Source organism: Eptatretus burgeri, chromosome 6 (assembly GCF_056783735.1).
Source record: "Eptatretus burgeri isolate ZD-2024b chromosome 6, Ebu_testis_v1, whole genome shotgun sequence".
NCBI lineage: Eukaryota > Metazoa > Chordata > Myxini > Myxiniformes > Myxinidae > Eptatretus > Eptatretus burgeri.
In genome coordinates this window covers 12,189,125-12,210,708 of record NC_140966.1, presented here as the reverse complement: position 1 = coordinate 12,210,708, position 21,584 = coordinate 12,189,125, and the positions used below count along the sequence as shown (strand labels likewise).

The following is a 21,584-nucleotide window of genomic DNA, read 5'->3' as shown; positions in this document are numbered from 1 at the left end:
TCACCAACACCAGATCAAACAAATACACATCAGGCCACAGACGCGATCTCAGTGGGGGGAGAAGGCAGGTGGCTTTTCCAGCGATACCCCACACTGTGCGGCCTGCTTTGCACAGATTTGCTTTGGCGGAAATGAAATACTCATTTTATAAGTACCAAAATTTTTTTTTTAATCCATCAAGCGAGAAGTCACAAGTTTAAATGTACCGTGTTGACTGTAAACGCGACCATGAGGGTTGACACCGGCGGCAGCCAATCAGCGCATCTCCGCTCAACCAATCACCGAGTTGTTAGTTGTTTTCCTGCTGAGTGCACCACCATATTGGTAATTATGGATGCCGAAAGTGTCAAGAAAAAGCATCAGTCTGGAGCTAAAATTGAAAGTGTTGAGGCTGATGGAGTCGGGTGTTGGTGCCACCGCCGTTGGGTGTGAATTTGGTTTCAGGTAGTCATCAGAGGATAATTGCAAAGAACAAAGTTTAAAAAAAAAAATTAAATCATCTCGTGAGTCCACGACTCCCGCAGGTGCCACAAAACCAACGAGATTGAGAAGCAGTTCAATGGAGAAGATGGAGAGACCTTTATCCTCTGGATGGAGGAAATGAATCTGCGTGCTACACCATTATGGCTAAGGTGTGCCGGGTGCTGAAGTTTACCTCCCTAGCTCTATCCTCATCTACGAAGAAGATGAGATGAGCTGTTCAAGCTATAACGAGGTCCTTTAGCCAGTCAGGCAATCAGGGGTCCAATAACATTTTTTCGTTTTTTTGTCCCGACCCCCCAAGATTGCTCAACGGATCGTTTCAAAACTTGCTCGGCGAGACGATTCGTGACGTCGATGCGCAAAAACTAATGAAGCCCCCTCACCCCTCCCCCCCCAAACCACAATCTAGGTGGTGAGATAATTAGCTAATTAACTCAAAATGTAATCTGTATTTTTACAGGGTGTTTCAAATAGATTGATACAACTTTGCCTTTCTGCCATTTGGTTGTTTTCTGACCGATACAGTTTTCCTTTTCAGGGTTTGGTGTTGTTGTCGTGGTATTTGTTCCCTGGGATTTCTCGCTCCGTTGCTCAACTATGCCATTGACAGTGAAGCAGAAGACAAAAGTGCTGGCTCTGTGGTACGTGACAATCATATGTAGACACCCGCCGGAGGTTCTGCCGGGAATACGACCTCAGAATACGTGATGGACCCACAAATTGTGCCATTCAACGTATTGTGAAACATTTTGAGCACAAGGGCACAGTGCATAATGCCTGGTGTTGGTAAATGTACAAAATGTATATATTTTTAGCTTTTCTACGACGAGGTTGAGGTTGAGATGGTGGGCTTGGGATCCTCAGATCCTGAGTTCAAATCCCATTTTTCTGTTGAATGAATACAAGGTGGGGTTGACTCTGCCTATCATCCTTCGGAGGTCGGCAAAATGAGTGCCAGCTTGTTGTTATCCTGTGTCGGAGTGGCGACCCATCCGGTCTTGTGCCCAATAGTCAAGGAGACTGCTTAGGTGGCACCAACGCTCTACACAGAGTATGGTCCCAATAGATGGATGGATGGAACAGTGCACAACCAGAGCAAGGGCAACAGTGGCAGGCCAGCATCAGCAGCCAAGAACCAAGCCAACATCAACGCCGTGCGGGATTCTGCAGTGGACAGTCCCAAGAAGTCCCACCGCCGGCGCTCCCGGGAGGTCGGCATCAAACCAACATCAGTCTGGCGTATCCTCACAAAGGAACTGAAGCTTTTCCCATACATCAAATCTCTATTAGGCATAAACCGAGTCAAGATGACATGAGAATGAGACTTGGTATATGCAATTGGCTCAGTGACGGGATGGAGTGGTACCCAAAATGGATCAACCTGATCTGGTTCAGTGATGAAGCCGATTTACACTTGAACGGTGCCATCAACAACCACAACAACATTTTCTGGGGATCAGAACCACCTGAAAGAGCCGAAGGTCACATACTTCTGCACCTTCAATGACAGATGGGGAATGCCAAGACCTTACTTGTTTGAGAATGACAACAGCAGGACGGTGACGATCAACGGTGAGTGCTACCAGGTGGACCGTGCTCCAGAAATTCCATAATGATCTAGCCCAGAAGGTCACCCCAAACCAGCTCAGCATGACCTGGTTTATGCAGGATGGTGCACCCCCACACACCGCTGGTGACACCATCACTTTCCTGCAGCAGCTCTTCAGAAACCGCCTCGTTGTCTTGGGTACCGCTCAAGACTGGGCACCCCAAAGCACAGACCTGAACTCTCTGGACTACTGGTTCTGGGGTGCTGCCAAGGGCTCTGTCTACACCATCCACCCTGCCACACTGGATGATCTAAGCAGATGTCAGACTCCCTCCAGGCAGTGCCACTTGAGACCTACAGGAAATTTGGACAGAACTTTGGAGCACAACGCCTGTCTGAACCGCGGAGGGGCACACATCGAGAACTTCAATTGCAATGATTTTGCGTAAATGCCAATTTCAGACCTTGGGCTCTCACCAACTCGAGCAGTGACTTGCTGCAACAGCAATCACCGATAGAAAACACCACGTCGTAAACTTTCAAATAAATGTTTGCTTCACGCTCTTGAGGTTTCGGTTTCTTTGTGAATAAACATTTAAAGTTGCATCACTCTTTTTGAAACACCCTGTATGTCCATCACATATCGTGAGATTGAAATCCCATCACCTCACAAGATTGTGAATAAAACGAAACAAAACGATGCTTCATCGTGATTTCATTTAACCTCCGAATCCCTCAATCCTCACGATAATTCACAGGTCTACCGGTGTATGCGTTTGTTTGCTGTGCTCAGACTCCGACGGTTCTGGGCTGATTACATCCAGACTTGCTATATCGGATCAGCACGACTCCAATCAATGTATGCAGGGGTGTTTTTATCTTTGCTGGTGGTTTTGGAGGGGAGAGGAGGGAGAGAGGACGCAAATTCTATATGTAAATGTGTATCGAGTAGCGCTGCCTCCAGGTGAGGGAAGGTATAACAAATCCCCACGTTTACCAGTGCAATGAGGCGTTTTAAATTATAAGCTGTCGGCACGTTTTCCCTCAATGGACGTAACCCGGGTTTTTTATTTATTTTGCTTATACAGAGTTGTCAATTGCCTATACACCACCCAAATAAAGGTATGCGTCAGAAGAACGTGTTGCATGCTTGGAACAAGATTGCCAGGAGGGAGAGAATTCTACGAGTCACAATTTAATTAATCTTGATTAAATTTTAACCTCTTCATGTCATTAATGCCCTCTTGCTTCGGGTAATGAGAAACACTGGGGGAGGGGAGGATAAAGAATTTGAGTAAGGGCAGAAAGGGGACAATACATATATATATATATATATATATATATATATATATATATATATATATATATATATATATATATATATATATGAGTTATTTCAAGACCCTTTCAACCCTTTAGATCCATTTCAGACCGAAAGGGGTTTAACGGACCTTTCAGGAAAAAAAAACAAATCCAATGAAACGGTTTTCATCAATTCAGGACCCACTCACCCAACATTATTTTCACTGAGTGAATGCCATCGTGTGGCCAGGCCTTTCAGACACAGCGGGCCCCTAATTTCCCATCGAAACAAACCAAACTGGAAGGGCACCCGGTAGAGCGCACACCTCCGCCACGTAATACCTGATCCACGAGAACATATCGGGCCCAATACATTTTTGAAATATCATGCTATATAGTACTATATGGTTTTTGGCTCAATCTCTCAATGGCGAAGAATCATTTTTAAAATTAAATATTTCTCGTATCCAGATCCGGATCCGGATCCTCACCAAAATCTAATCAATTCTTCATTGTGACACACCCAATGAGTCCACCAAGTTTCGTCCAAATCCGTCAACAACTTTTTGAGACATCGTGCTGGATATATCATTTTTAGCCCCATCTCTCAATGGTGAAGAATCTTATATATTATTTCCGAGTTTGTGGTTTCGTGTCGCGCTATCTTCGACTTTGTTCTGCGCTCGAGTAACGTGATATTGGGCTTACATTATCTCAAACACCATATGAGGTGCATGGTACAAAAAAAAGTAAATAAAATGGTTCTGAAACAGTGAAATCGTATTCCACTTACTGCATTAAAGTAAAATTACTACTGATACTCTGCATCAGTTCCTTTCTCAAACACACCCACCCCAACATGTCGCGCAGAGCACAGGTTATGCTAGTGACTTATAAATTTTTAGTCGTCGGATCTAGTTAACCAGGTGAGGTTAGGGTGTGTAAGTACCTTGCAGGACTAAAAACAAAACCTGTAAAAGGGCGGATGAACTCCTTGTGATTCAACGGACACCCACTGTCTATGTGAGGAGTGGCGCGCCACACAGTCTTTTGTTTCGCGCCTTGTAAGGCAAGATTTCCCGATGCTGGCCCTTTCGGCCCGAGTCGACGTAGTAGTCGTAGTCGTTTTCACCGAATGACCCTATCTGCAACCTTCCTCCATTGGGAGATGGGCATCTGTTCTAATTGTGGCTTTTCATTTTATCAACCAATTCCGAATATCTATACATTTAAATTGTGCATTAATGTTATCAGGTTATTACAATTTTTATATATATATATATATAATTATTCTTACGTCCCCCCCACGGAGGTTGCGAGTCTATCCCGGAATTAGCACATTTGATCAATGCTTTAGAAGCCCCGTTCTGCACAAAGTTGCTGTTGCGTGAATCTCTCAGGAACCTATCCTTCCTTCGCACAAACCCGAGTATTACTGCATGCAAAAAATAATAATAAATAATGTAAATAATAAGTATTTTTGCTAAAAAAAAATTTGATTAGGAGCCAAAAGTATTTTTATTACCATAAAAATATTTTATTACCACATTTTTACCATAAATGCAACATAAATGAGGTTATTTATTGGTGCGGATGAGGGGTACAAATGAAGACCCTCCTGAAGACCTCATGGATGAGATCCTCCCACAGACCACAATGACTACACATGACTACTATCACGCATCAACATACATGAGCTGCCTACCAATATTCCTGTACCCTTGTACCTCTAATGCATCTAGGTACCCATCCAATTCCAATTTAAACCTATCTATTCTTTCTGCTGGCACTGCCCTTCTCGGGAGACCATTCCATGCATCAAATACCCTCTGAATAAACGACCCCTGCCTTATTACAGTCTGACATCTAATCTTCTTTACTTTCAGGCTTGACCCCTGGTCACTGCTTCAAAAACTCCACTGCATTTATTTTATCTATACCCTTCATTATCTTAAACAACTTGATCATATACTCTTGTACAAAGTCCTGTCTCCTTAAGCTGCTCCTAATTGCGTAGTCTAGCCATACAGGGATCAATCTAGTAGCCCTACAATAACCCTCTCTTCGGCACTTACGTCTTCCAAGGATGTGGTGACAAAGCTAAACAATATTCTAGATGAAGTCACACTCACAAAATTCCTACAGGGTCAACACCAACTCTTGATTTATAATTTATTCCTCTACAAATACAAGCTAAAACTAGAATGGTACTCGATGGAGCGCACACCTCCACCACGTAATGCCTGATCCACGAGAACATATCGGGCCCAATAAATTTTTGAAATATCATGCTGTACAGTGCTATATCGTTTTTGGCCCAAACTCTCAATGGTGAAGAATCAAGTAAAAAAATACTAGTCGTCAGATTTGGATCCGGATCTTCACCAAAATCTAATCAGTTCGTCCTTGTTGCACACCGAACCTGTCCACAACTTTTTGAGATATCATGTACACATACACACACACACACACACACACACACACACACACACACACACACACACACACACACACACACACACACACACGAGTGAAAACAACCTCCTTCAACTTCATTTGCGGAGGTAATAAAGCCATATTAGCTTAACCTATAACAATTTTTTTTTTTTTAATCCCACAGGTTGTATATACATTGTATTTGGTGAAATAAATCATGAGCAAATACACATTTGAATCAATTTATTTGCTCGATACAGCCAATGGTTTGAAAAGAGCATCAACCCATTTGGGTACATTGGGGAAAATATCGGGGGGGGGGGAGGAAGGGCGGTAACGGAGCAAATGTTCGCTCAAACGAGCTGCTCAGATTTATCTCGTTAGAATGTGCAAGTGATTATCACGATATTTTGAAAGTTCTATGTGCCTTGAACACACAAGGAATTCGGCACCGATAAAACTGCTTTAAATATCCGAGCAATCGTAACAACCTTCTTTGTTTGAGGATAGATTAAACATCAAACCTCAAACTACAAATACTTGTACAACCATTCACTTGTCCCCCCCCTCCCCCCATTTGGCGAGTTGTGTGCAGCAATTCTTCATAAAAATAAAGTATTTAAAAGCTCCATTTTAAGTATCCTTGTGGACATCAAGGACCAAACGGAAGGTAGCTGGTACTGACAATATCTAGGGCGGGTAGATTAACCAAACTCTGAAAGTCTTTAAAGAGCCAGCTGGACCTTCATTTTTCACCTGCAGCCACTGAAGGTGGAGGTTACGTTTTTGGGTAGTCGATAGAGTCGAAAAAAAAAAAATTCCCATTAAAAATATTTTTTTTGATCTATTGATCTACCCTTATTTGTTGGCCGTGGTGTCGGTCTGTCCGTGTGTGTGTTTGTCGGGGGGTTTTTGACCCCCTTGCAGTTGTTCGATTTTGATGAAATTTGGGTGGTAGGACCAGTTTATGGGTGGTAGAAATTTGGGTGGTAGGACCTCGTTGTGCCGCGTTGGTACTGGTTGCTAACGCCCCTTTGGTTGCCTAGCAACGGGACTTTGAAAATTTTGAAAAATCATAAAAAAATTATTTTTTCGAAAATCAAAAATCGGGCCACGAGCGACTGTGGGCAGTACATTCAGCCATATTGTTAAACATTTCCAGCCGGATCCTATGAAAACTGTCGGAGAAGATAGACTTTGAATGAACCCTGGTCGAAAACAATAAAAAAACGAAGTTCGTTATATCTCAGAGACTATGAGTCAGATATACATGAAACTGGTATGGTAGGTACATGGTATGTCCTAGTTATGTGTTAGAAAGAACCGTTGCTCTGGACCCTCCGTTGCCTAGCAACGGCCGAAAAACCTCTAAATGTGGGGGTATTTTAACGAAAACAATCTGCAGCATTAACCCTTGAAGCTAGATTCATGAATTTTCTTGTGCTTAATCCTCAGGTCATTCCCCATCGAACGGGCCCATCGCGTCAGGTTCTATTCCATGTCCGCTTACCGGCTTGTTACCTCTGTCTGTTTGTCTGTCTCTTTGTCCGTGTCTGTTTGTGTGCAGGATATCTCAAAAAGTTGTGGACGGGTGTGGATAGGATGAAATTTAGTGCACAGGTTTGGTGTGTGACAAGGATGAGCTGATTTGATTTTGACGAAGATCCGAATCTGGATCTGTATACGAGAATGATTTGATTTTTAAAAAGATTCTTCACCATTGACAGATCGGGCCAAAAACGATGTCGAACATGATATTTACCTCCGCCACCGAAGGTGAAGGAGGTTATGTTTTCACCCCTTTCTGTCTGTGTACAGAATATCTCAAAAAGGTCGTGAACGGATTCGGATGTAATTTTGTGGACTGGTTCGGTGTGCAACAAGGACGAATCGATTAGATTTTGGAGAAGATCGAGATCCGGATACTAAAATTTTTTAAGTGATTCTTCACCGTTGAGAGATAAGGCCAAAAAACGATATATTGCAAGATATCTCAAAAAGTTGTGGACGGATTCAGATAAAACTCGGTGGACACATTGGTGTGTGGCATGGACGAATCGATTCAATTTTGAAGATCTGAATCTGAATCTGCAGAAGAGAATTATTTGATTTTTTAAGTGATTCTTCACCATTGATAAGACCAACCAGAGAGTTGGTGTCAAAGCCACCCAATGCTCGCCTGTTTATACATTTATCGTTTTTAAAAGACTAGTCTAATAATATTTTTTGTAAAGCATTGCAGTGAAGTCTGATCCAAATAATTTTAAAGCAATATATGTATATTGTAATCAGTAAAAAAATAGTGTGGTAGATAAAAACATTAGAAAGGAAAAAAACTTTAACGTTGATGTGCTACAAAAAAGTTAAGTTCAAAACAGGTCAAAAATTTTTAAAAATTGAAATTATTTTTTAATTCCAACTTCACTACATCAATAATATACCCCAAAGGAACCTCCCTGCCAAATATCAGCATCCGAGTACACATATTAAATGAATGGCAAGCTTCTAAATAACTTGCACCAAAAACTTTAACGTTGATGTGCTACAAAAAAGTTAAGTTCAAAACAGGTCAAAAATTTAAAACATTTGAAATTATTTTTTAATATCAACTTCACTACATCAATAGTATACCCCAAAGGAACCTCCCTGCCAAATATCAGCATCCTAGTATACATATTAAATAAATGGCAAGCTTCTAAATAACTTGCACCAAAAATTTAACATTTTCACGCTCACGCTGAGGCTCACGCTCACGCCGGGGGTATCGCTATAGCTCTCTGTTCTTCGAACAGGCGAGCGAAAAATGAAACTTTTTGGAGCACATTCAGCAATTTGAAATGAGAAAGATGACCGTTTCTGGCTTGCTAAGGATGAATACACACTCGTTGCAAGCCTTCGAGCAATTTCAAGGTGCCTTCTGTTAGGTTGGCCTGAAATGTCGAGAAAGAAAGCTGCTCGATTGCAACTGCCTCGTCACACAATTCGGTATTGAGGTGCAGGGGGGATGGATCGGATAGCTGCATAAGGAACAGGATTAACCCGTGCATTAGAAAGCACAGGCTTTTGTGAAAGTATTACCGTATGGAATCGATATCAGATGGAATGGAGATTGAAGCAAAATGATTTTGTGATGGGGAAAGAGAGCAGTCATGCCATTTCACCCGTGCAAGCTGCCACGTTATGTTGCACCGATGTTGCATTCTAACAGCAGGCAGAGAAATATGGGTTTTGACAATTACACTGAACAGTCAAGAGAGGAAGACGACAAACAGTCAGAGGTTGGACGTAACGCTCATAATTACCAAGTTCAGATTGGAAGAAATAGTGTTACCAGGGATGCAGGTTGGAAGGTTCACAGAAGGGCCTGGCAGTGATGCACTGGCATGGTTGTTTTCAGCAAACTCCCAGACAACTGGCACGGTAGCGATGGAGTTTGGGATTGTAGGTTACTAAAAATATATATCATCAACATGACATTCCCAGTAGCACGTGCCGATGCACGCACCAAAATAGCAAAAACAAAAACGGTTGAGGCTCTGGGTGCTGATCGCTGACACACCGAGGATGGGGGAGGGGGGGGGGCAAACTCGGCAACCGCCCTGAACAACACATTTTGCATCCATGATCCGTCTACACTTTCGAAGACCTTTTTCCCCACAGCGCATTACAGACTCGGTTAGAACGCCAGACACACTAATGAATCATCCTTCCTACGAAACACCAAGGTGGTAGTTTGGAGCTGGTTCGGGATTCAAACTCAGGGTAGACACATCCCAGAGGCGAGTGTGCAAACCTCTCGACATTATCGGTGTCAGCACTGTGAAATGGCACGCTCTCAGTCCGCCGGCAAATGGTCATGGCCGACGTTGCGCAAGAGAGAAGGGCATGCCAGGAAACCAACTCGGAAGAGAATCTCTGCCACCTCTGCATCTCATCGACTCATTCGCATGCCCGGAAGGCCAAGCAGTCAGCAGCGTTGATGTTTCTAAACATGTGTTTGTTTACACTCAACTGTTCCACACATGCTCCCACACGGGCCACACACTCCCATATCTAAATACAACAAGCCCGTGCTCGCAAAGCGAAAAGCGGGGTATAGCGATCGGTCCCATACATGTGGACGTACGTGCCGACATTTTGGTATTCCCTTTTCTCTGGATCCGCTTGTCGGATTGACACGACATTTTCATGATAGGTGCAACTACTCTTGTGGAATGTTTTAATGATAATCATGACATCATAGGTCATGTGGTGTGGTAGCCACGTTGGAAAAAAAAAAAACCATAAAAAGAGAGAAACGTTGGAACTATTTCTTTGAAACCGCTCCATGGAAAAAATTGAAACTTGGCACATGTTCAAATTTCAACCTGATCGGACGCATGGTCTGGCAGCCAGAATTATTTCATTTTTTTTTAATCTACATTATTATTATTATTTTTGAATACGGCTCAGTTGGCTGTGCCTGGATGGCTTTGAGGGTGGAGGAGTAGCAGCTGAAATGGGAATCTTATCGAGGTTCCTCCTGATGACTTCATCTTTACTTTTTGCTTGTTTGGGTTCCTTCTGACGACGACAGCACAAGGCTGTACCTATTTGGTCTTCCATTTGATTTGAATTGAATTTTTTTTTTGACGACAAATTTGCCACCAGAACAGTTGGCTCACACCAAGTCCTTCTCAACACTGCGTGGTGTAAGTATTCGATGAATACCATCTAGTTATTTACAAATGTTTTGATATTTACAGACAGTGACTTGATTTTGTGAGACGCGATGGAGTACCAAGGATGATGCAATTTTATGCTGTATGGTCCTACCTGCATGAAATATCCGAAGCCCTGGAGCAGCTTCATGAGAAGAACACCGAGACGCAGGACATGGTCAAATGCTGCTATTTTGTCGAATAGCATAATGGCCCACATACCTATTCTTTTGGTAGCCGGTGTGAACTCTCTCTCTCTATCGAGTGCAGCCTGTGGCTGCTGGTTGCATCATTGGTTGGGATGCAGTGTCCCCCTTACCAGTACACTGGTGCTCATTTTGCCGACCTCGGAAGGACGACAGGCTGAGTCAACCTCCTGGTGTATTTTTAATTCAGCGGCCAACGGGGCTTGAACTCAGGACCCTCGGATCCGAAGCCGCCACCCAAACCACGAAGCCAACACCAGGCTTCAGCGATGTGAACCGAGATTAATGACTCGCAAAACATTCTCCAAATGCCTATACTGCTCAGAATAGGATGCCTCTGAGGCCAAGTTGGGGACCCTTGTTTTATTTTTCAAAAATGAGTGTGATAACATAATAGAGGAGGTGAAAATCAAGGCTGGGTGGAGGAAATAAAATTAATTATATTTTGCTGCTGGCACACCCATTGTGTGATGGTAATTAAATAACTCCAGAAAGGCGATTGTAACAGACGCCTTGTTGTCCAAGGACGATTATACGACGGCATAAAACGGAACGTCGGATTTTGAGAATCTGGTTACTCAGTGGTGAACGGAAGGTATGATCAAAGTAATCAGCTTGTGTCTCCATTCACTAGGCCTCTTCATATTTTGTCTTAACTTTGTTGTCACCCTCTCCTTCTCACGGACGGCCTCGCGTTCCCGGGGCTGCGGTCATGATCTGAGCGTGCCGAAGGAGAAGAACCTTCTGTGAACAAACGAGAATCTCCACCGAGTGGTGGGGAAGGAAGAAGAGGAGAATAAATACCATGGGAGGACACCATGGACACAGGTTTCTCATTACAAGACGAGATCAAACGGCAACAGTATTAAATCTTGGATCAGCTACACGAGAGGATAACGACCTGACACACTCATCAGATTAGTGACATGAACACTAGGTTTGGGTTTCTCACGGCATGCAGTCACCTGATAAACCCATCCAACAACGGCAACATTGCCATGAAAATACACCATCTCAGAAACGTACAGCAATATCATTGCCAGTGAGCTCCAGAGGGAGATTCATCATCTTCGTCGACACATCAAAATGTATGAGGAAATGACTGGGAGGCACATGAAATCCTTAAATATTGCTGCCACTCCACAAAGGCAATGGCATGCAACATACAGCAGAACCGAAACAGATATTTCATTAATATCCATTCCGTTAGCCCTTTCAATATGTCTCGTGGGTATATGGGACAAGATGCGTTGCGTAGGGCATTTCCCTTTGTTATTCTTTCACCTTTTTTTTATTTTGCTTTAACTTTGCATCAATGATCCCTCTGACTCTGGAAAATCCTCTGAATCCCTTTGCTGATGACTCCACCCTCTGTCATCCCTCAGATCAGCAAGCAGCAGTGTCTTCACTCTCTCCAGATCTGGATAAAATCACAAACTGGTCCAACATGTGGAACATGTCTTTCAATCCTGACAAATCTCACACTCTCACTATGTCTCTCGGAAAGGACTGTCTGGAACCCCCCCCCCACCTGCCCTCCCTCACCCCCCAATCTACTTTCTCAAATCCTCTGGAAGAAGTCGTTTCATTCAAGCTTTTGAGTCTCACTATCTGCCATGATCTTTTCTGGGAAAGCCACATTTCCAATCTCGCCTCCAAAGCCAATCGCTGACTGGGAATCAGGTCAGGTCAGGTATGGGAGCATGTGCCAGAACAGCACGTCGCTACGTCCACTTTCCGCCGGTACTCCAGGGGCCTCCGTCTGGCCATCCCCAGGCAGATGCCAGGCCCATCCCCATCTCCTTGAGATGATGGTCAACCTGTTGCAACCATGAGGCACGTGGTCAGCCCACTGGCCTCCTCCACTCATGAGACTCCCTCGCTGAGAGAATCTGGTGAGCAGGATCAGAGTCAGGAAAACGAGCCACATGTCCATACAGCCGCAACTGACGCTCACGGACTATGCAGGTAACAAATCTCATCCGAGTCTCTCTCAGCAACCGCTCGTTGGACACAAAATCCGACCAGCGATAGCCAAGGATTCTCCGAAGAGACCTGGTACCAAAGGAATCAAGTCTCCGTCTCAGATCCTTGGTCAGAGTCCAAGTCTCGCACCCATAGAGCAAGACTGGAAGTACCAAGGACCTGAAGACTCGGACTTTCGTCCTCCCGCACAGGTACCGGCAGCACCACACCCCATGATCCAGTGAATCCATGACTCCCGAGGCCCGACCCAGACGTCTATTGACCTCTGACTCGCAGCCAGCAGAGACATGAATATCACTGCAAAGGTAAGTGAATCTCTCCACGACCTCAACATCCTCACCACAAACAGACACAGACAGGACAGCAGCATCCAAGATGTCACCGAAAGCCTGGATCTTAGTTTTGACCCAAGAAACCCGTAATCCCAACGGCTCCGACTCCTCATTCAGCACCTCGAGGGCCCCCAAGAGGATGTCTAAAGTCTCCGCAAAGATGACTGCATCATCTGCAAAGTCAAGGTCCGAGATCTTGACATTCCCAAATGACGCACCGCAACTTGATCTCTCCGACATCCTCCCTAGAATCCAGTCCATACAAGTGCTGAAAAGTGTGGGGGCAAGTACACATCCCTGACGAACTCCAGTAACAACTGGAAATAAGTCAGAGATGGTACCACCACACTTCACAGCACTCTCAGTACCAGAGTAGAGTTCAGACATCAGATCGATCAGTTTTGGTGGCACCCCACGAAGACCAAGAATCCTCCAGAGGACATCCCGATTCACTGAATCGAACGCTTTACAGAGATCAACATAGGCTGCAAGCAGCCCCTGCCGAAACTCTCGTCTGCGTTCGGTGAGGACACGAAGTGCAAGGATACGGTCAATCGTTGACGTCTTTGGTGTAAAGCCTGACTGCTCTGGACGCTGGTGCTCAAGCAGATGGTGGTGAACCCTATCAAGAATTATCAGAGCAAAGACCTTGCCCGGCACTGAGAGCAGCGTCACCCCTCGGTAGTTGTTGCAGTCTTGGCGATCACCCTTCCCTTTCCAGAGAGGGACAACAAGGCCCCTCTTCCAGTCAGTTGGGATGATGCCTGTGTTCCAGGTGCAGCAACGACGACACGAGTGCAGCATTTCCACCAGCCTTGAGAAGTTCGGCATGGATGCCACAGATCCCTGGAGCTTTGCCCCGTTTCAACTGGTTCACCGCAGCCCGTGTTTCCACAAGCGAAGGTGGACCACAGTTGATTCGAGGGTCAGCAACAGGGATTGTAACACCCTTGACGTCCAACTTGACAGCTGGGGGATCAGCCTGGTACAACCGCTCAAAGTAACCGGCCCAGCGGGCCTTCACTTCAGACTCCTCTGTCAAGAGCCTACCACTCTCTGCTCGAACTGTAGTGCTCCGAGGGATGGGCTTGGATGAACGTAATGCATGAATTCCCCTGTAAGCGGGACGAGAATCACCTGTCCACAGGTGATGCTCTACCCCCTCACAGATTCCTCGCACATCGGCCTCCTTGTCCACCCTCAGTGCACGTACAGTTTTACGCCTCAGCTCCCTGAACAGCTCAGCTCTGCCATTCAGCCTGGCCCTGCGACTCTGGTCAATGGTATCCAGTGTCCCTTGAGAGACAAAATTCTTCTTTGCCCTGCGGTGAGCTCCAAGGCATCCACCGGCAACATCAAGGACGGTGGTCTTGAAGGCGCTCCACAACTCTTCAGGACCCCCCAAGTGTCCACTCAGCCTGTTCGCAAACTCCTCAGCTACTCTCTCATCCCTGAGCTTGGCAACATCCAGCCCCGGCTGGGATGGTACCATTCTCCAGGATTTAAGGTGCAGCTTTAGAGTTGCTACAACAAGCCTGTGGTCAGTATTGAGGAACTGAGCACTCCGGTAGACCCTGCAGTTCTGGATCATCCTCCAACGACCGTCAATGAGGACATGGTCAATCTCCTTTGCCACACCGCCAGCATTGGAATACCAAGTCCAGCGATGAGCTTGTGGGCGCTAAAACCATGAACCAGCCACCCTAATTCCATGACTTCTTGCAAAGTCAAGGAACTTAGTGCCATTCTGGTTCATAGTTCCTGACCCATGGGGACCAACACACACCTCATAACCGTCCCTATCAGTTCCAGTCGATGCATTGAAATCCCCCAAGACTAGAAGTGTATCTCGTCTGGGGCACTGATCAACCACAGACTCGAGTGTGGCGTAGAATGCATCCTTCACGGTGAGATCACTCGCCTCAGTCGGAGCATAAACAGAGACCAGGGAAATGACACCTCAGGAGTGACGAATCCTTAATCTCATAATACGCTCGTTGACCGGTGTTACCTCAATTATCATTGGGGTCAGCTTATTGCACACAGCTACAGCAACTCCTTGGGTATGGTAACCATCAGAGCGACCAGACCAATAGTAGGTGTAACCACCCACCATTATCTCGCCGCAATCCGGTCTCCGAACCTCAGAGAGAGCTGCAATCCCGATGTCCAAACGCTTGAGCTCAGATGATAACAGAGACAGGTGATCATCCTCTCTTAGGGATAGGACATTCCAGGCACCCACACGAAGGGACCGCCTCAGGTTAACCCAAGGAGACCGCCGTCTGGTGGACGACACCTCAGCACCACTCCGACACACTCTCCCGCAATCTGACCCAGGGATGTTACCCCGTGGTTTCCCTCCTATCAAAGATTGGGGGTCCCGAAGGCTTTGCCCCAATCCCGTCATCCGGTGAGCTGCCCTGCGAAGGGAAGCTGCACAGGAGGTACTCCCACGGAGTGGGTTTTCAGATTTTTTTGCGTTTTTGCGGAATGAAGGGTTTTACGGTGGCCGGAGTGAAAATCCTGGCCGGAGTGCAAATGGGAATCCTCCATCGTGCAAAGTCCTTCCTTGGCACATCTGAGCTCCTGACCACAAACAAAGCTTTCGTCCACAGCCTGAGGGAGTACTGCTCTCCTCTCTGGGCTGGTGCTCCTGCCTCTCACCATTGTTGGCTTCTCGCTGTGGAATCCAGGGCATTTCGGATCATTGGTATCTCCTGCGATGAAGCTGAGTCTTTGGGCCTCTTAATCTCTCACCGCAGGCAGGTCGGTGGTCTTTCTGTCTTCTCCAGTCTCCTCTCCTGCACTTCACTGCCCTCTCTCCAGCTCCTTGCACAATGAGGGACTTTCCCATTAAACAATCCTTCCAAAAACAAAACCGAACAAATATAAAAATGCAAACCTGGCAAGAACTTGCAAGTTGTCCTCCAAGAACTTGTCTCCAGCACGTTTCCATTCTCGGCCGATTATCTTCAAATCATGTTGCTTGTTTTCCAGGATTGGAGGCTGATGGAATAAAGCAGAACAAAATGTGTCTGGGTATCAAAGAGGGCAGGGGGTGGGGGAGAAAAAGAATACCAATAATAATAATCAACATAATAAGATCCAATGTCTGTCAGTTTCACATCTCCCAAACCACTGGTCGTACAAAGTTTTAAATGGTACAACATTAATCGCCAAGGATTCAGGCAGTGCAGTGTCAAGAAAAAATTGATTTTGATAAAACATTTTCATCATTAACATTGATAAATACCCAGAACTAGAATGGGCACTCGGTAGAGCACATACCTTCGCCTCCGCTACTTTTTTGTTCTTGGCATGAGAGTGGGGGGAACAGAACAGTGAACATTATGGTGTTGGTTTCATGCAAATCGGTTTTGATTTGACCGTGTTATGACAAAAACCGCATATTTTGAAAGGTCGTGACCCCACTGACCTTTGACCCCCAACCGCTAACAAGGGTAATGACGTAATTGTGTCATGTCGCCCATTACAAGATTGGGCAATGAATTCTGAACATTTTGGCATCGGTTGCATGCCAATTAGATCAAAATTGACCGCGCTATGGTAAAAATACGAATTTGACCTTTCAGTGACCTTGACCTTTGACCCGATCGCTCCCAAAATCTAATCAAATGTTCCTTGGATAATAACCCATCATGCCACCAAATTTCAAGCGATTTGGTTTAATACTTTCTGAGTTATGCAAATAAACACACACACACATAAATAAACAAGGGTAATGACGTAATTGTGTCATGTCGCCCATCACAAGATTGGGCAATTAATTCTGAACATTTTGGCATCGGTTGCATGCCAATTAAATCAAAATTGACCGCGCTATGGTAAAAATACGAATTTGACCTTTCCGTGACCTTGACCTTTGACCTGATCGCTCCCAAAATCTAATCAAATGTTCCTTGGATAATAACCCATCATCCCACCAAATTTCAAGCGATTTGGTTTAACACTTTTTGAGTTATGCGAATAACAAACAAACACACACACACGTCATATTCACAAACAAATAAATAAATAAATAAATACACAGCGACCAATACATAACCTTTCGCGGAATGCGAAGGTAAAAAAGTAACTGAGAATTGTGCTTCGCTTGACTTGATGACAAGTCACAAAACACGACTGACTGTGCCAGTCAAGGTGAACCGTGGTTGGCTCTTGGCAAGTGACATTAAAACAACCTTACTGTACCTGTTTTTCTCCGTTCATAGAATTTCAACATGGAAAAAAAAAAAGTGACAAACAATGGAACAAAAAGTGGGTCTGAGGCCTATGGGGTTGCTAGTATTAAACATACCCATCAGACATGGGGAATCCCCCGCCATTGAAAAAGAAAAAAATTTAGGGCCGATTTCGCGATAATGTCATTTTTCAAGATGGCTGCCTGGCGGCCATATCTGATGTTCGACATGGCCGAAATGCAATAGCAACCTACTTCCTCCCGTTACCTACCTTCCCAGCAAGTTTCATCAGAAAAGAAAAAAATTAGAGCCTATATCGCGATAACATCGTTTTTTTCAAGATGGCTGCCTGGCGGCCATATCGAATGTCCGAGCGGGGCAGAAATTCAATAGAAACCTACTTCGTCCCATTACCTACCCTCGCAGCAAGTTTCGTTGGAAAAGAAAAAAAAATTTAGGGCCGATTTCGCGATAATGTCATTTTTCAAGATGGCTGCCTGGCGGCCATATCTGATGTTCGACATGGCCGAAATTCAATAACAACCTACTTCGTTCCGTTACCTACATTTCCAGCAAGTTTCATCAGAAAAGAAAAAAAATAGAGCCTATATCACGATAACATCGTTTTTTTTTCAACATGGCTGCCTGGCGGCCATATTGGATGTCCGAGTGGGCCAAAACCATGTTGGAAAAAGTTCCCCAGGGGTGAGGAACGTAGTAACCAAAAATAATTGAAATCAGATAAGCGGTTTTCCATTTATTACAAAAAACATTTTTTTCAAGATGGCCGCCCCAGTCAACATCTTGGATCCGGCCACGCCCAAAATCAATAGGGTTCTTCCTTTTCAGGTGGTACATGTGTGACCCAAATTTCAAATAGATATGGCGAACAGTTTATGAGTTATCGCACTCACAGCTATAAATGTTGACGCACGGACGGACGGACAACCCAGGTGACAATATCCCCCTTCCACCATGCGGCGGGGGATAATAAAAACGAGCAGAAGCCCATGGGAAAGATACCATGGATTTAAAAAATAAAAAAATAATAAAACCAAACCTTTTATTCTTGCACTGGTTGAAAGAGCTCAAAATTGGAGGTTATACATTTCTTACCAGGAAAGGAAACCAGAAAGAAGAAAGAAAGAAAGAAAACAAGTCTGGCGACGGCGATGGTTCACGAGCAATGTACACGGTTCGCCTTTTTTATTTTTTTACCTTTGAGGGGACGCCATGGGCAAACTGGCGTGAATCGGGAAAAACGTAAATGATGAAAGTTGTAGTACTCGAAGAGCACTACTTGCATACCAACTTTCATTCGAAACAGTTGAAAACCCTAGGAGCCCGATGCCCAATTTATTGATTTTTTTGACATTTTCTAAGTTCGTGACCTTGTGACCTTGACCTTGGAACGAAAATGAAAAAAAAAAAACGAGCTCCGTGGGGCTATGCAGGTGCCATTAGGCTAACCAAATACCGAACCCCTGCCAGATTCGACAAACCCCCTCGGAGAAGATGTAACTTGAAACCGGCTACCCCCTAAAAACACGTTTTTTGGGCGTGGCTCCGCCCATAATGGGTGCAGCACGTCCATTCTCAGGAAAACACAACTAGATCATGATACAAAACTCGCACCCTAATTTTATCAAGATCGGATCAAAACCCACGGAGCTATGCTCGGGACAGACAGACAGACACACACCCATAACGAAAATAGTGGTCACTTACTGACCCGTGAACCAAAAAAAAAAAAAATCGGAAGCAATAGAAGCAGCAGTCTGTTGCCTATACACTGCCAGGGTTCAAAGTTTTTGTCTGATTGAAAAAAAACTCATTGTTTGGATTAATTTGAAGCAACTTTTACTGAATAATATTGTTCCCCTCCGAGAAGAGTTTCCATGTTCCAGGGTGGAACAGAGACAGACAGACAGACAGACAGACAGAGCATTAGCCTATTATATGTATATATATATATATATATATACACATCTTCTTCTTCCTTCGGCTGCTCCCATTAGGGGTCGCCACAGCGGATCATCCGTATGATCCGCATAGTGATTTGGCACATGTTTTACGCCGGATGCCCTTCCTGACGCAACCCTGGTCGCCTCTTACGACACAGGGATATGGTACACCTATTTTAACCGGGGTATACACCGGCCCAGTACACTGGTACTCACTTCGCCGACCTCGGAAGGATGACAGGCTGAGTTAACCCCCTGGTGTATTAATTCAGTGGCCCAACGGGGCTTGAACTCAGGACCTTTTGGATCCCAAACCGCTGTCCTAACCACTGCGCCAACACCAGGTATATATATATATATATATATATATATATATATATATATATATATATATATATATATACATATACATATACATATACACACACACACACACACACACACACACACACACACACACACACACACACACACACACACACACACACACACACGAGAGGAACGTTGCTGCCAAATTCCAGCCAGATTGGCCCAGTGGTTTGGCCAAAGAAGTCAAAAAAGGAGACGGACCGATGGACGGTGTGCGATGACAACACCTTATCTGGAATTTACACTCCAGATAAGCTAAACAAAAAACTGAGCAAAAGTACCTGTCTCCGATGAAAGGAAAAGTTTAACTTAATCCATCAATTTGTATTATTTCATGGACTTTAAGAAGGTGAATTGTGTTGTAATCTTGATCTCACTCGGAGCCAAAGCTCCGAAACAACTTTTACAACACACCACGTAACGGTGGTGCACCATCGGACAACGGAGATTGGATTTCTCTAAAAATGAGGGCAAAATATAGCTATTTTAAATTGTGTTACACCATGAAGATCTGTATTAAATGTACCTTAATTCAGATGTTCGTGTTGATTTTAATGATTTCTGGAAGGGACAATAAAGTGACTAACTACATTACATCAAGAAAAGAGAAACGAAAATGCAAAATAACCAATCAGCAGCTTTTCAAACACAGCATTGGAAGCGGCCGCCATAAACGGGAGAGACAGACAGCACAGTTCACAATATACATTCACACATGATAGACAGAAGCCATAATATATATTACAATCTACCTTATTGCAGTCTTCTGCCTTTCCTTGGTTGGTGATGTCACCCAAAGCCGATCTCTTTGCTGCACCGAAAGGCGACTTTTGGGCTCTCTTACTGGACAATACATCCTACAATACAAAAATAAAAGTCTATATTAAACACACACACACACACACACACACACACACACACACACACACACACACACACACACACACACACACACACACACACACACACACACACACACACACGACAATCCACTCTTACGGCGTGCAGAGCGGGGGAGGGTGGCGCGGCGCGCAGAGCGGGGGAGGGTGGCGCGGCGCGCAGAGCGGGGGAGGGAGGCGCGGCGCGCAGAGCGGGGGAGGGAGGCGCGGCGCGCAGAGCGGGGGAGGGGATGGGCGGCGCGCAGAGCGGGGGAGGGAGGCGCGGCGCGCAGAGCGGGGGAGGGAGGCGCGGCGCGCAGAGCGGGGGAGGGAGGCGCGGCGCGCAGAGCGGGGGAGGGAGGCGCGGCGCGCAGAGCGGGGGAGGGAGGCGCGGCGCGCAGAGCGGGGGAGGGAGGGAGGCGCGGGGCGCAGAGCGGGGAGGGAGGGCGCGGCGCGCAGAGCGGGGAGGGAGGCGCGGAGCGCAGAGCGGGGGAGGGAGGCGCGGCGCGCAGAGCGGGGGGAGGGAGGCGCGGCGCGCAGAGCGGGGGAGGGAGGCGCGGCGCGCAGAGCGGGGAGGGAGGCGCGGCGCGCAGAGCGGGGGAGGGAGGGCGCGGCGCGCAGAGCGGGGGAGGGAGGCGCGGCGCGCAGAGCGGGGAGGGAGGCGCGGCGCGCAGAGCGGGGGAGGGAGGCGCGGCGCGCAGAGCGGGGGAGGGAGGCGCGCGGCGCGCAGAGCGGGGAGGGAGCGCGGCGCGCAGAGCGGGGAGGGAGGCGCGGCGCGCAGAGCGGGGAGGGAGGCGCGGCACGCAGAGCGGGGGAGGGAGGCGCGGAGCGCAGAGCGGGGGAGGGAGGCGCGGCGCGCAGAGCGGGGGAGGGAGGGCGCGGCGCGCAGAGCGGGGGAGGGAGGCGCGGCGCGCAGAGCGGGGCAGGGCGGCGCGGCGCGCAGAGCGGGCCAGCGAGGCGCGGCGCGCAGAGCGGGGGAGGGAGGCGCGGCGCGCAGAGCGCGGCAGGGAGGCGCGGCGCGCAGACCGGGGAGGGAGGCGCGGCGCGCAGAGCGGGGGAGGGAGGCGCGGCGCGCAGAGCGGGGGAGGGAGGCGCGGCGCGCAGAGCGGGGGAGGGAGGCGCGGCGCGCAGAGCGGGGGAGGGAGGCGCGGCGCGCAGAGCGGGGGAGGGAGGC

General features: G+C 46.6%; 1 protein-coding gene across 4 annotated transcripts in view; it reads right to left on the bottom strand.

Moving 5' to 3' along the window:
* LOC147024263 (G2/mitotic-specific cyclin-B3-like) overlaps nt 1-21,584 on the bottom strand; it is a 57,588-nt gene that overhangs the window by 22,373 nt on the left and 13,631 nt on the right. For all 4 annotated transcript variants that reach the window (XM_085884035.1, XM_085884033.1, XM_085884036.1 and 1 more), the window contains exons 3-4: nt 20,285-20,389; nt 15,900-16,003 (exon numbers count right to left, since the gene is read on the bottom strand). In XM_085884035.1, coding sequence (XP_085740161.1) covers nt 15,900-16,003; nt 20,285-20,389 — 209 coding nt within the window. The remainder of the gene's footprint in view (nt 1-15,899; nt 16,004-20,284; nt 20,390-21,584) is intronic.